Genomic DNA, 15,183 nt, shown 5'->3' with positions numbered 1-15,183 from the left:
TGATTTTTATAAACCTAAGATAAACGGAATTATAAAAGTTTCCAGATTAACAGACTTGCTGATTAAATCCTATGTGTAGTAGCTGTGGGCCTTTTGTGAGCATTTGTTTCAATCCAACAGCCCCACTTCCTTATGAATACTCCTGAGTTAGATACAGAAGTGAGAATGATGTGGGTTCTGAGGATATCAGTGAAAGATGAGGTGAGACCCAGGGCAGAATTGGGGGCTCTGACTGAGTCAAGAGAGAGAAAACAAGCTATTCCAACTGTGAAGATGTCAGTTGAAGCTGAAGCAAAGACAGAAGATGCCACCTAAAGACCCAGAAGGACCCTCTATCCATCATCAGAGCCAATGGGAACTGGAGGGCCACACAGTGTTTCCTCAGTTGCTCCTGAAGCTGACACCACCGCAGACACAGGAGGAAACGCCTCCAGAGGAAAACTCTCAGCTGCCAGAGTTTATAACCTGAAGTCACCAAGGCAGCCTGAAATGAAACACTGAGAGCTTTCTATGCTTAAATGACAAAGATGGACCCAGAGCTAAGTTAAACCCAGTTATAGAAAAATAGTTACATTTCTGATGAGCTGAGGCTAAGCATGGAATTATAGCTAAAGTTTCTAAACTTTAGATTACCACACAACTGTTAATTATTGCCATTATTACCATTATCACTACTACTTCTAATACAACTATTATTGCTAAATAAATTTGGAGTCTAGCTAGAGCTGGGGGATTCATTCAGTCTACTCCCACCAGATTATGAACACCAAAAACAGTCATAATTGGGCCGTAGGATACTGATAGAATATAGTTCAAGTCATTATTCTTGCATCAGATTATGATGATGTGCTTCAGTCCTGCAGAGACAATTTTAAAAGCTATTAAAAGAGCAGAGAATCTGAGCTGTAATGTCTAAATCAGCGGTTCTCAACCTGTGGGTCGCGACCCCTTTGGGGATCGAATGACCCTTTCACAGGGGTCACCTAAGACCATCGGAAAACACATATATAATTACATATTGTTTTGTGATTAATCACTATGCTTTAATTATGTTCAATTTGTAACAATGAAAATACATCCTGCATATAGATATTTACATTACGATTCATAACAGTAGCAAAATTACAGTTATGAAGTAGCAAGGAAAATAATTTTATGGTTGGGGGTCACCACAACATAAGGAACTGTATTAAAGGGTCACGGCATTAGGAAGGTTGAGAACCACTGGTCTAAATCATTAAGACCTACAAGAGAGAATACTCAGACTTCTGGCTTGAGCAAAGATCACTCTAAAAGCAGGTCTAGAGGTGTGCTGTGTAGTTTGGTAATCATGAGCCCCATGTGGCCAATGAGCACTTACAACGTGTCTTGTCCCAACTGAGATGTGCTGCACCATCATATTCCCTAGTTTTTGAAACCATGTCGGAAAAAGGGGAAGTCTATAATTAAGAACTTTTTTTACATCGATTACATGTTAAAATGATATTTTAGATATATTGGGTTAAGTAACAAATATTATTAAAGTATATGATAAAGTATATATAATTAAAATATTCCATTTAAACAAAACTCACTTGTTTCATTTTTAAATTTTTTTGAAGCAGCTACTAGAAAGTTTAAATGTGCATACACGACTTGCAGGATATTTCCATTGGGTTGTACTGGTCTAGGGTGCTTCCAGAATATAGTCAGGGAGATAAAGTAGAATGCTATTCATTAACTAATGCATTTATTCAACAGATAGTCAATGAATGCTCACTCTGTCCAGGCACAGTTTTAGGCACCTGACACACGTCAGTGAGTAAAAGAGAGAAGATCCCTGTCCTTATGGAGCTTGCATTCAACAGATGGAGATAGACAACAACACCAAGAAACAAACAAGTACGTCATATAATATGTTAGACCGGGGTAAGTGCTATGGGGAAAGGCCAAGTAGAACCTAATGAGGGCATCAGGAGTGTATGGGCTTATATTTTAAAGTAGAGTCATCAGGGTAAGGTTCATTGAGAAGGTAACATTTGGAGGCAGTGAGGAAGTGAGCCACAGGAAGTTTAGAGGGAAGGACATCTGAGGTAGAGGGAATAGCCAATGCGAAGGCCTGGAATGTCTGAGGAGAGAGCAAAGAAGCAGTGTGGCTGGAGGGGAATGTCACAGGGATTGGGTAGCAGCAGATTAGGGCTGAGAGGTAACAGGGCAGGGTTTGGGAGGAGCCTCGGAAGCCACTGTAATGAGGGAACTAAGGGCCACTCCTATCGCAGGGATTTGAGCAGAAAAGTGACACTATTTCATTTATGTTTCAAATGGATCGCTCTGGCTGCTCTGTTGATGACAGGTTACTGAGGAGCAAAAGTAGAACCGACAAATGAATACAGGATATTGTGGCTTCCAGGTAAGATGACAGTGGCTCAGATTTGGGTAGTAGCAGTGTAGGAGGCGAGAACTGCTGAGATTCTGGGCATGTTTGAAGTTAGAGCCAACAGTGATTTTCTAGTTGTAGATTGTGAGAGACAGAGAGGAATGAGGAGAGCCACAGATGACCACAAGGATTTTGGCCCGATGGCTGATGCAAGAGGTTGCTAGCAAAGCGTGGATGGGCTGGGGGTGAGAGCTGAGAGTTTGACTTATTGAAATAATCCAGATAAAAGTGTCTACATCAAGACATTGAAAATAGGGGATACAGCAAGAGGGGTGCATGTGAGAGTTATTTAGAAAACTGATAGAATTTGTTAATGCTTAAATGTAGGAGGTGAGGAAAAGGCAGGAGTCAAAGACAATGCACCACTTTCTGGCCTAGGGACCTGGGCAGGTAGAAGTGTTATTCCCTGAAGAAGAGACAATAGAAGGAGAAGAAACTGAAACTGGTTCAAGACTTGGGAGGATTCTTCACTAACTATATGCAGATTGAGCTGGATTCACCTAAAGGTACAACCAGGCTTCTCCTTTTAAAAAAAATTATATATTGATTTCAGAGAGGAAGAGAGAGGGAGAGAGAGATAGAAACATCAGTGATGAGAGAGAATCATTGATTGGTTGCCTCCTGCACGCCGCCTCCCCCCCTCCCCCGGGGATTTAGCCTACAACCCGGGCATGTGCCCTTGACTGGAATTGAACTAGGGACCATTCGTTGGCAGGATGACTCTCTATCCACTGAGCCAACCTGGCCAGGGCAGGCTTCCCCATTTTAAACAGAGACCACCTGAACCAGGAACACAGACATTTATGCTTTCCTCATTGTCTGTAGGAAAGAGAATACTGGGTGCTGTTCTATGAGTGTAAGAGCACCTTACCTATTGTTTGCTCCCCAGCAAACATCCTCTACACAGACTGATCAGCAACTCCCAGGGGAGAAGTGGGAGGAGGCAGAACGGTGCCGGTGGGAATGCAGAATGTTCTGAGGGACCGTAGGTGGGGAGGGGGGGCAGAAAGAAGAAAAGGTGGGAGATGTTTTAAAAAACCTGGCAGTGCTGCATCTGGATTCTTTCTGATGCTGTTTTCGACACATTCAGAGATTGACAGGAGCAGAAAGTGATTGGGAGAGAAGATGCTATCTTTCTACAACAAGGTGAACACCAGGTCAACTGCTCGGGCCCGGGCTGGGATCTGTGTATTTCAATCTGCCCTAAACTGAACTTTAAAAATGGGGTTTGGTCACGACACAAATGGTAGAAAGTAGCATCAGAGATCATTGTCACATGCCATTTGCTGACATGCCATTGATTTTCAACAAATGTCCCACCACCTGTGAAGGTAAGTGGAAAAAAAATGTCGTTATATAAATACAGGACAAGGAAATAAATGGCATCTAGAAGACTAAGGAGAAGAATGCAGCTCTGAAGATGACCCAATCCTGGATCTGGAAATAACACTGAGGGAGCTGTTAGGCATAACCAGTAGAATGGTTTCTGTAATACAGCTGCAGAAAAACAGGCTAAAATAAAAAAGCAATAAAGAAGGAAAAAGCATAAGACGAGGAAGAGCTGTTAGGGTATTAAAAATGCAATAGCATAATTAAAGTCTTCACTGGAAACATGGGAAGCAGAAGCAATATCACACACTATTAAATTAGCATTGTTGAGAATGAACCCGCAAAGCTTCCCTCGGATGGAGAGAAAAAGGCCAAAGGGATGAAAACCATGAGTGAGGACAAAATAGATGCGGGTGCAGGGAACCCATCCAGCTAGTCATTGCTCCTGCAGGACAGGCCAGAGCAGATGAACAAAACCATATAATAGAAGAAAAGTTTCCAAGCACAAGAGAGAATATGATTATAGCTTGCAAGGATTCCCTGCATCCCACTAAATCAGGGCTGGGGAGCCCTTATTTCTGCTAAGGACCATTTGGATATTTATAGCATTTGAGGGCCATACAAAATTATCAACTTAAAAATTAGCCTGCGATATTCGGTCAAACATTTAATGAACTCACCCCTAATGCCTTGGCAGGGCCAGACCAATGATTTTGTGAGCCGCACACAGCCCACAGGCTGGGTCTTCCCCACCCCTGCACTAAATGAACTGAAATCCTTTAGCTATATTACATCCATGAATAAAGAAAACTGAAGTGGAGAGAAAGTACAAATCCGAAGAAAGATATTCAATACAGCTATTCCAGAAGCAAAGTTCAGAAAATGACAGTAAATGAAAGGCTTAGATAGCTATAGGAACATGTGATGCCCAATAGGTAGAGTGATCACAATTTTAGTTTAATTGTGCAAGTGAATGAAATTTCATCACCATAATGAGAGACCAGTTCTGCTGCGGATAAACAGAGCCCAGAAAGGAGCCATCAAAGATCAGCAATGTTTGATGGGCATGGGCAGAAGGGCCTGGAGGTGTTCCCAGCTCTCCAAGGAAGAGGAGTATATTGACTAAAATAAACTTGTTCCATCTGGAAAAGTAGAAAATTTTAACAAGGACAGGGCAACAGGGGCCTTCTTTTGATGGCCAACCACTTAGAAATCTATGAGGAAATGCATGAAAGGAGACAGGGTTTCTTTAAGAAACTAGGTTTCAATGGCTCTTTGATAGGTAATACTGTAAGACAAAAGAAAATTGATAGAACCCTGTAACCACTTCTTTCGATTATTCTCTTTTGGTTCTGAAAATGGAAGGGAAATAGACTGGAGAGGGAAGCAGTGCAAAAGGAGGAGATGATAAAGAGGAAGAGAGAAGAGGGGCTTTCGGGGATTCCAGCAGCAGGGAGAGGGAGCAGATCAGACCTGAAGGTGAGGATGTGCCCTTCTGCTGGACAGGTCGGCCTCCACTCTTGTACTGTTTCTGATAGTGCTGGGGCCTCCGGAAAACCATGACTCACTTTGGGACCTCAAGTGTGATCCCTCCAGTTCTCTGAAAAGAGGCTGCTCCCACCTCCTCTCAGCCCCCCAGCAGCAGGAACGATGGAAGGACTGTCACTACCTGGGCAGAGGTGCTGTGGAGCTTCAGCAGCCCGTTCTCCAGCCGCTCCGTCTTGGACTTGAGCTCTTGGCCATTCCTGCGCAGCAAGCTCTGGTAGAGCCTGATGAACTCCAGAAATGACTTGGGGGTTGTGTAGTTGTAGCGCTGCTCATTGCTCAGATAAGACTGGGACGTCTGGTTGACACTCGTGTGGACAAAAGCCATGAACTTGCTAATCGACTGCTTGACTGTGGGCTAAAATCAAAGAGCAGGAAATAAAGAGATAGTCTCTCCATGAAGACTGGGGGTCACCCACCCCCTATGGCTTCCCCACTTGGGAAGTTGTTCCAACAACTCTATCTGAGCCTGAACTTGGACGCTGGAATTCTGTACATGGAATTCCTGTACCCTGAGGTGGAAAGAAGCTTGAGGAGCGTCTCCTTGGCCCTCTCACCTCAATGCTCTCCGTGCTCTGCAAGAAGCGGAGGCTGACAGACTCCAGTGCCTGCTGAGGCCACTCGTGGAACCAGTCGATAGCCGTGCAGGTCACAATGGCTGGGAACCTCCTGCTGCGGACCCTCAGCTTGTTCCCCACCGGGGAGAAGCAGAGCGTCACCTGGGAAGTCAGAGAGATGGGAGAACCAAAAAGGTATCAGAGAAGCACTCACAGAGAGACAGGTACATCCCGGGGTTCTTAGTTTCCCAGGAAACAGAAACACATCCAACAGAGACAAAAATCTGTAATCGATAGCCAGCCTTTCTAGCCGAGAAAGTGGGAAACTTAGACTGTATGAGGCAAGAGGGAAGCAGATGAGAGGGCATCCTTGAAAAGGCTGAGAAGGGCACTGAACCCTCCCCCTCCCACTCTCAAGACAATCAGCCAGGACAGCTGTGTCCAGAATATTAGTAGGGGCTTTCATGAATCATCTCTGGGCCTGTCGACCCCAGGCAATAAATCCTTCTATACCTTCAGCTGTCGTCGGACCCGATCTATAAAGAATTTCCAGCAGTTCTCTCTGTTGTCAACGAGACCTTGGCTCTTGACTTCATTCCTCACGTTGCTTATGATGCTTTCAACTTCATCATCAGAGTAGAGATCTGGGACCTCTCCTAGGAAGAAAGGGAGTGCAGATGGACAGCTTTGGCATCCGTCTGCGCGATACAAGTGGACATGATACTTTTCAATCTTGGGACACAGGTCTTTTGGCCACGTTCCACCACTTTTGCTGAAGAAACTAGACAGACACGTATTTCCTCTAAACCCAGGCAGGAAAATAATCCCTTACAGCAGCGGTTCTCAGCCTATGGGTCGTGACCCCTTTGGGGGTTGAACGATCCTTTCACAGGGGTCGCCTAAGACCATCGGAAAACACACATATAATTACATATGGTTTTTGTGATGAATCACTCTGCTTTAATTATGTTCAGTTTGTAACAATGAAATTGGGGGTCACCACAACATGAGGAACTGTATTAAAGGGTCGCGGCATTAGGAAGGTTGAGAACCACTGCCTTATAGGATGGGGCAGGGGGTATGGTACCCTCTTACCCTGGGTCAGCAGCTGGTAGCCCAAGAGTTTTCAGTTGTCTTTTTCTCTTTTGCTTAAAGCATGCACTTACTAACTACTGTTCTAGAAATTGTGCTGATAAGGAGCTTAATATTTAGCAGGAGAAATAAAACTGATGTAAAGTAGCTATATGACCTGGTTAAAAAGGCCACTTATATAGACAAGTTCATATATGTAAGAAGAACGAGCTATCACACTATGCTGTACACCTGAAACAAATACAAAAAAATATTGAATGTAAACTGTAATTAAAAATTAAATTAAAAAATGATCTATCACTTTTTATTAGTGAAAAAGTGGCAAGAACAGGAAATTTAGTATAAGTCTGACATCATAACTCAGTAGGGGGAAGATGAAAATTTGATACATAGTATTGGGAAAACTGGGATGTAAAAAAAAATTATGGTTGGATCTTTATATTCCACTGAAAACCAGGATAAATTGTAAATGGAATAATGACTCAACTATAAAAAAATAAAATCATAAAAATGATAGAAAAAATGAGGGAAATATTTTATAATCTCTTAGTGGGGAAGGACTTTCTACAATAATTCAACATTGACATTTTTAGAAGATAAATTTGATACATATAAATTTATAAATTTTATATAAAATTATGTAATGAAAACATCATAGGCAAAGTATAACAGCAACAAAAGAAAACCCTCCAAAACAATTAAGAAAATATATGCTTTCCAAAGAAGACATACAAGTGGCTAACAGGTCATGAAATGAAGCTCAACATCACTAATCATCAGAAAAATGCAAATCAAAACCATAGTGAGATATTACCTGACCCCTGTTAGAATAGTTATTATAAAACAAAAAACAAAACAGGAAATAATAACAAGAGTTGATGAGAATGTAGAGAAAAGGAAACCCTTGTGCACTGTTAGTGGGATTGTAAACTGGGATGGCCACTATGGAAAACAGTATGCTTCCTCAGATTAAAAACAGAACTGCCATATGATCCAGCAAACACACTTACGGGTATATATCCAAAGGAAACAAAACCATTGTCTTGAAAGGATATCTGTACTTCCATGTTCACTGTTGTACTATTCACATTGTTGTACTATTTACAGTTGCCAAGGTTTGAGAAAACCTAAGTGTTCAGTAATGGATGAATGAATCAAGAAAATATGCTGTATATATGTCCATAGAAATATTCTTCAGCCTTAAAAAGGAGATCTTATTATTTGTGACAACATGGATGAAACTAGAGCATATTATGTTAAGTGAAAAAAGCCAGAATGACACATATTGCCTGATATCACTTATATGTGGAATCTAAAAAAAAAAAAAAGCCGAACTCATAGAAACAGAGAATACAAAAGTGGTTGCCAGGGGCTGAGGGGTGAGGAGAGGTTGGTAAAAGGGTTCAAACGTTTATAAGTTATAAGATGAATAAGTAAAATCATTTTATAAGTTAAAAGATAAACAAGTGAAATCACTTATGAATAAGTAAAATCATAAGTCTGTCTGACTTATCTGCTTAACATTATATTCTCAAGATCTGTTCATGTTGTTGCAGATGTCAGTGTTTCATCTTTTCTGATGGCTGAGCAGCATTCCATGTGAGACATAACACTGAAAGCAACGAATGAGTGAAACAAGGAAACGAAAGAAAAACAAGGAAACAAAACCTTATAGACATAGAGAACACTACAGTGGTTACCAAAGGGAAGGGGGTTGGAGGTGTAGTATTAGGGTAAAGGGGGTCAAATATATGGTGATGGAAGATTTGACTTTGGATGGTGGGCACACAGATGATGTATCATAGAACTGTACACTTGAAACCTATATAATTTTATTAATCAATGTCATCCCAATAAATTTAATTTGAAAATTAATTAATTAAATAAAAATGTGGTAGAGAAAAAAAAAGATGAATAAGGTTTGAGGAGTTAATGTGTAACTTAGTGACTATAGTTGATAACACTGTATTGTATAATTGAAATCTGCTAAGAGGGTAGAACTAAAATGTTCTCGACAAAAGAAAGGAAAAAAAATATATGTGTTTAATTCAAATTATAGTTAAATAGCTAATCTCCTTAAAATATAAAAACACACACACTCTACACACACACACACACACACACACACACACATACTCTTTACAACTAAAGGAAAAGATCAACAATTCAACAGAAAGATGGGGTAAAGAGCATGAAAAGAGGATTCACAGTACAGAAAGTACAAATGCTTTTTAAACATATGAACAAATGCTTTACCTCACTTGTAGTAACAGAAATGCACATTGAAACTATGCTTAGTTACTTTTTTGTTTGTACAAATCAGATTGGCAAACATATAAATAGACAATCAACCTCACTCATAATAATAGAAATATACTTTGAAATTACTCCTAATATATTATTTTTTACCAGATTGGCAAAACCTGAAAGTTAATACTATATTAATGAGGCAATATATGATGAATAAAATTTTTAAAAATCCTAACTAAGTAATCCTACCCTGCTTTAGTCGCAGGGTATATCCTAGAAATGCAAAGGTTGTTAAATATTAGAAAAATAAATGAAAAACTTCACTATATTAATAGATTAAAAAATAAAGCAATATGACCATCAAAATAGATACACAAATTTTCTAAACACTGTTAGCAAACTAGGAATAAAAGAGATTTCTCTTAATCTCATAATAGATATTTATCCCAAACCTAAAGCAAACATCATAACCAATGCTGAAAAACTAAAATATTGTCTTTCAAATCAGGAACAAGACATAGAGCCTAACTGCTCTATGTTTTTATCCAACATTATATGGATGTCCTGAGTTATTCAAAATGTCAAGAAAAAGAAATTAAATGTATAAGGATAGTTAAGGAAATAATAAAGTTATCATTGTTCAAAATTTAATTTTCTACATAGAAAATCTAAGAGAGTATACACATAAGCAATCAGAGCTCATAAGCATTTTCAACAACAAGCCTGCTGGATATAAAATAAAAATTGGAAATAAAATGGCATTTCTGTACTTCAGCAAAAAAAATGTTTTTTAAAGTTATTTAGAATACCAAAATAATAATAATAATAATAATAATAATAATAATAATAATAAGGCAAGTAGCCATAAATATACAAAAAGATGTGCAAGATCTTGATGTAAAAACTATAACATACTATTGAAGAGCATAAATAAAACCCTAAATAAATGGAGAGAAATACTGTGTTTATGGGTGGGTGATTCAGTATTACCAGTATCATAAAGATGCAATTCCAATAAAAAGATCAAGTAGGTTTCATTTTTGATCTTGACAAGCATATTCTAAAATTTATATGGAAGAGCAAAGGGTGAAAAATGGCCAAGATATTTGTGAGCAAGAACCAGAGGAGGGACTTGCCCCACCAGAAATCAAGCCTCCTCATAAAGCTATGCTAGTTAAAACAACGGTGAGGTTGGTGCTGGGGTAAGCAGATAGAACAACGAGTGAAACACCTAGAAACAGACCCAGATATAAATAGGAAATTGACATTAAAAATCAGTGTGCAGCCCTAGCTGGTTTGGCTCAGTGGATACAGCACTGGTCTGCAGGTTGAAGGTTCCCTGGTTTGATTCCAGCCAAGGTACATGCTTAGGCTGCGGCTTGATCCCCAGTAGGGGGCGTGCAGGAGGCAGCCAATCAATGATTCTCATCATTAATGTTTTTATCTCTCCCTCTCCCTTCCTCTCTGAAATCAATAAAAATATATTTAAGACACACACACACACACACACACACACCAGTGTGCAGACAAGGGATGGACTAAATTGATGTGATGTTAGGGTAATTCAATATTAATATTAAAAGATAAAATTACAACGCAATATGAAAATATATTTCAGGTGAATTAGAGACATGAATATGAAAAGTAAAACAGTAATAATTTAAAAATAAAATACATGAGATTATTTTTATGGTGTTGGATAGGACAAGGTTTCTGACCCATCAGAAGCACAGAGCATTAAAAAGAGTAAGTTTTACAACATAAACTAAATCAGCATGACAAAAGTCAGATCCAGACTTCAAACTGTATAATGAACAAAGAGGTAGTATCCAGAATATATAAAGAACACTTACAATTCCATAAGAAAAAGACGAAGAACCAAGAGCTAAAGGGAAAATATGTCAGTAGGCAAATCACAGAAGAGGAATAGCCAATGAACCCTTGAGAAGATGCGCCAGGGTTGTAAGTCATAAGGGAAAGGCAAGCAATGATATTTCATTTCAGACCCGTTGTCAAAATGTATGTCATATAAACCAAATGTTCGGAGGTTAGGAAGAAACAGGCTTTGGTCAAAGAGCAAATTTGTACCACTGCTCTAGAGAGCAACTTGGCCCTTTTTCGTTAAGTTGAAAGGCACAAACCAGACAATTCGGTAATCCAAGTTTTGGGCCGTGAGTGTAAAGAAACTCTTGCACATGCACACCAGAGGTTTCTTCTTTGCAACATTGTCCATAATTGCATGGGTGTTTGTTTTATTATTTTTGTATGTCCAACATATGTTATAAAGAAATATAGCAAAACATAAAGGAAAAAAGTAAATGTGGGTGTGAGGATGTGAAAACTGTGAGGGAGATTCAGAAATAGGAAGGAGAGACAGAATAGAACAAATTTCTGAATCAGGAGCCAGGGCGAGGGCTCCTAGCTCAGATGGAAGAGCTGGCCATGGGAAGGACGAATGGTCATATGGGAGGAAAGGAGGAAACTGTGAGGAAATGGAGACAGACTGGGAGGTATGAGATAGTCGTGTGGCTGATACTGACACAAGCTTTCTCAATGAGAGAGATGAGCTTGAGGGAGGTAAGAATAAGGCAGTGTTGCTAGAGTAAAATCTGAAGCAGTGGGCGTGATGTAAGGGTGACTGTGGCTCTCACAGCGGTTCTCAACCTGTGGGTTGTGACCCCTTTGGGGGTCGAATGACCCTTTCACAGGGGTCGCCTAAGACCATCCTGCATATCAGATATTTACATTACGATTCATAACAGTAGCAACATTACAGCTATGAAGTAGCAACGAAAATAATTTTATGGTTGGGTCACAACATGAGGAACTGTATTTAAAGGGCCAGAAGGTTGAGAACCACTGCTCCAGGATATTCTATGGGTATCAGAAAAGCTTTCCAGTACAAGGCTTTAGGTGGGTATTGAAACTATGTGGACCTGGAATTATATACAAGCTCTTTCTTAGAGTTCTTCACATTCACGTTTCTTCCTTCCTCCACAACCGACATGGAAATGTTGGCGTCATAGAAATGTTAGAGACAGCAGAGTCACGGGGCCACCCTCCCATGCTGCTTCCCTGTGGACTGGGTTGAGGGCCTCGAAGATGGGTGGCTTGGCTCATGGCCTGTATCAGAGCAATCAGGAACTATGACTCCTCATCACTGAGGCTGCTGCACTTCCCGGAACTACTGTTCCTGGAAGAAACTCATGCTAACTTTCTGACAATGAAGTTTGACAATGCTAATCCAGCCAGGCGTTTACTAACTGTTTTATACTAATTAGACTTAATCATTTAAGAGGTTCAAATAGAAAAAAATTATCATGAAGATGATCATTTACCTTTTTTCCTTAATTGAGTGAACTTGATTTAATTTCCATTCAGTAAGTTATTTCATAGCATGCATATAAAACAATCTGTGCTATAACTTGTCAAAGTAAATATCTCATTAATAGAATAACCCATTTCAGACTCATTTGATAAAAATGGGTCAGAGAAAATTGTGAGGAAAATGAAATGACATTTAGCATGCGTTGGACTCAATAAGTTCCGGGCAGACATTTTTTTTTTAAGCATATATTTAAAAAATATATTTGTATTGATTTCAGAGAGGAAGGGAGAGGGAGAGAGAATGATGGAAACATTAATGATGAGAGATAATCATTGATTGGCTGTCCCCTGCATGCTCCCTACTGGGGATGGAGCCCACAACTGGGGCATTTGCCCTGACTTGGAATTGAACCATGACCTCCTGGTTCAAAGGTTGATGCTCATCCACTGAGCAACACTGGCCAAGCTCCAAGTTCTTTAAAAGAGAAATACTCCAATAGAATTGGCATAAGCCATTCTCATCAGCTTAGGGGCTGACAGCCTGTAGTGGCTGTCTTTTCTCCTTCGCCTCTCTCACAATCTGCATTTCCTTATCTATTAATATCCTACAGCCCGCCAGTGAGAAATTGGATTCCTTTTGGTCTTATCATCTCTAATAATAGACCTGCATTCTTCATCTTCTCTTATTTAAAATAGGTGTATGCCTTTTTGGTGTTTTATGAATAAGATCATGGATACTGAGGAAGCAAATTAGGGTCTTCCAGCTAACCATGGTCTCTGCTCCTTTTTGTATGGCCTGCAAGCTAATTTTTGATGATGGGAAAAAATTAGTGTAATAACATTTAATGACACATGAAAATTACAAAGCTCAAATTTTATTGTTCATAAATAAAGTTTTATTGGCCATTGCCACATTCACTCATTTAGGTGCTATCTGGCTGTTTTCACACTACAGTGAACGGAGTTGAGTAGTCGTGGCAGAAACAGGATGGTCTGCAAAGCTGAAAATACTTACTTTCTGATTCTTTCAGAGACAGCTTGCTTACCCTGGGTTATGGGAAACCTTTAATGCCAAAATGTTGAAAGCCTCCAGGCCATTTGCAGACCTTTTCCATGTTCATATGATGGTGGCGTTTGTGACAAGACCCCAAGATCCCAGAAGGTGATCACCAGATGCAGTATCTGGGGATGAACACCTCTGAATTGGAAATAAGGTTTGCATTTTCAGATTTATTCCCCCAATTTCTCCTGACAATGTTCCTGTCACTTATCTTGTGATGTAGGTAGCCATGCCGGAGCAGGAAACTGAACTGCCAGAGTGGGTTTTGTGCTGACACAGGCAGAGGCTGTTTAAATATTTGAGCAGTTTCCTCCTGAGACCTAAAGTTGGGAAGCCCTATTTCTGCCTCCAAATGCTTGCAGGATCCATGTGGCCATTAACATGCCTTAATGTTTGGTGAGTCAGACTAATCATCTTCTCTGTGTTAGTCTGGGGCTTTCAGAAGCTACAACTACTTTTGGGGGGAGGAGATCCTGATAGTGTAAGATGGTCCAGTTAGTTGGCGCTTGGTGATAAAAAGGACAAAGGAGAGGGTTAGATTCTCTGAATTAGTTAGCTTTACACTGGCTTAGTGCCTTTGACCCCATCTAGGCCTAACCTTTTTCAAAAACATTCCCCTGGTCTCAAGGGAGAAAAAGCAAGGGAAAGTAATACCTCTCTTAGCACCCAGTCCCTCTCTCTCTGTGGCTGGAAACCTCCTCAAGGTTGGATAGTAATATCTAATGTGTTAGACAGAACATCATTCTCATGACGTTGTTCACCTCAGTTTGACAAATGCCTTCTGAATACTAATTATGGGCCAGGAGATGCATGAGGGGCTGAAAGTATAAATGATGAAAACAATAGTCTCCACAGAGCATTTCAATTATATCAGTATTGTTTTATTTCCTAAGCTGGGTGGTAGTTATTTAATCTTTATATTTTGTATCTCTGGATTATGTTATAACAAAAATTTAATCAACAACAGACAACAGAGTCTCTGCCTTTTACGAGCTAACAGTGTTATTTAATGCAATGGTGGTGTGTGCAGCCATTGGGTGTGATAGAAACATGGAGGGATGCTTCTCATTCCTCAGGGTGACAGTGGTCAGTGCCGATCCCCTAGAGAGATAACACCCAAGATGAGTCTTGTAATGTGGGTAGAAGTTAATCCAGACAAAGAAGGAGGAGGGTGTGAGGTTCCAAAGGAAGAGTGTGAGTAAGGACGTCAGGAAACAGAGCAGTGTCCTGTCAAGAAGAGAGAAATTATGAGATCAAAATGGGGGAACAGGAGCTAGGAAGGAGGGGAGGAAGCAGGTCAAAGGCAGATAATTTTTCTGTACAAAAAGATCTTGTTCTGCATTTAGTGAGCAACTAATGAAGGAATTTGAGATTAGATAATTTTGGAAGTAGTGAGGAGAATGGATTCGAGGGAAGATTGCCTGGGAGGCAGGGAGATGAGTTAAAATGAAGGATGAAAAGATCAGTGGGAGCCATGATAGAAAAGATATGGATTCAGAAATGGTCAAGGGGTAAAATTGGTGGCAACTGATGATCTCTTGGATGTAGGTGGTGAGCGAGAGGTTAGCAACGTAGGAGAGTACACAGAGACATGGACTCAAATAACT

At 40.1% G+C, this 15,183-nt stretch overlaps 1 protein-coding gene across 1 annotated transcript in view; it reads right to left on the bottom strand.

Annotated features, from left to right (window-relative positions):
• Positions 1-15,183, bottom strand: part of LOC107182779 (dynein heavy chain 9, axonemal-like) — a 95,725-nt gene that overhangs the window by 66,587 nt on the left and 13,955 nt on the right. Inside the window, exons 4-6 of the mRNA XM_015562545.1 lie at positions 6,361-6,503; positions 5,848-6,009; positions 5,415-5,648 (exon numbers count right to left, since the gene is read on the bottom strand). Of these exons, the coding sequence (XP_015418031.1) occupies positions 5,415-5,648; positions 5,848-6,009; positions 6,361-6,503 (539 nt within the window). The remainder of the gene's footprint in view (positions 1-5,414; positions 5,649-5,847; positions 6,010-6,360; positions 6,504-15,183) is intronic.

Source organism: Myotis davidii, unplaced genomic scaffold, assembly GCF_000327345.1.
Source record: "Myotis davidii unplaced genomic scaffold, ASM32734v1 scaffold37, whole genome shotgun sequence".
NCBI classification, from domain to species: domain Eukaryota; kingdom Metazoa; phylum Chordata; class Mammalia; order Chiroptera; family Vespertilionidae; genus Myotis; species Myotis davidii.
The sequence above is the reverse complement of the archived record's forward strand: the minus strand, read 5'-3'. Positions and strand labels throughout refer to the sequence as shown.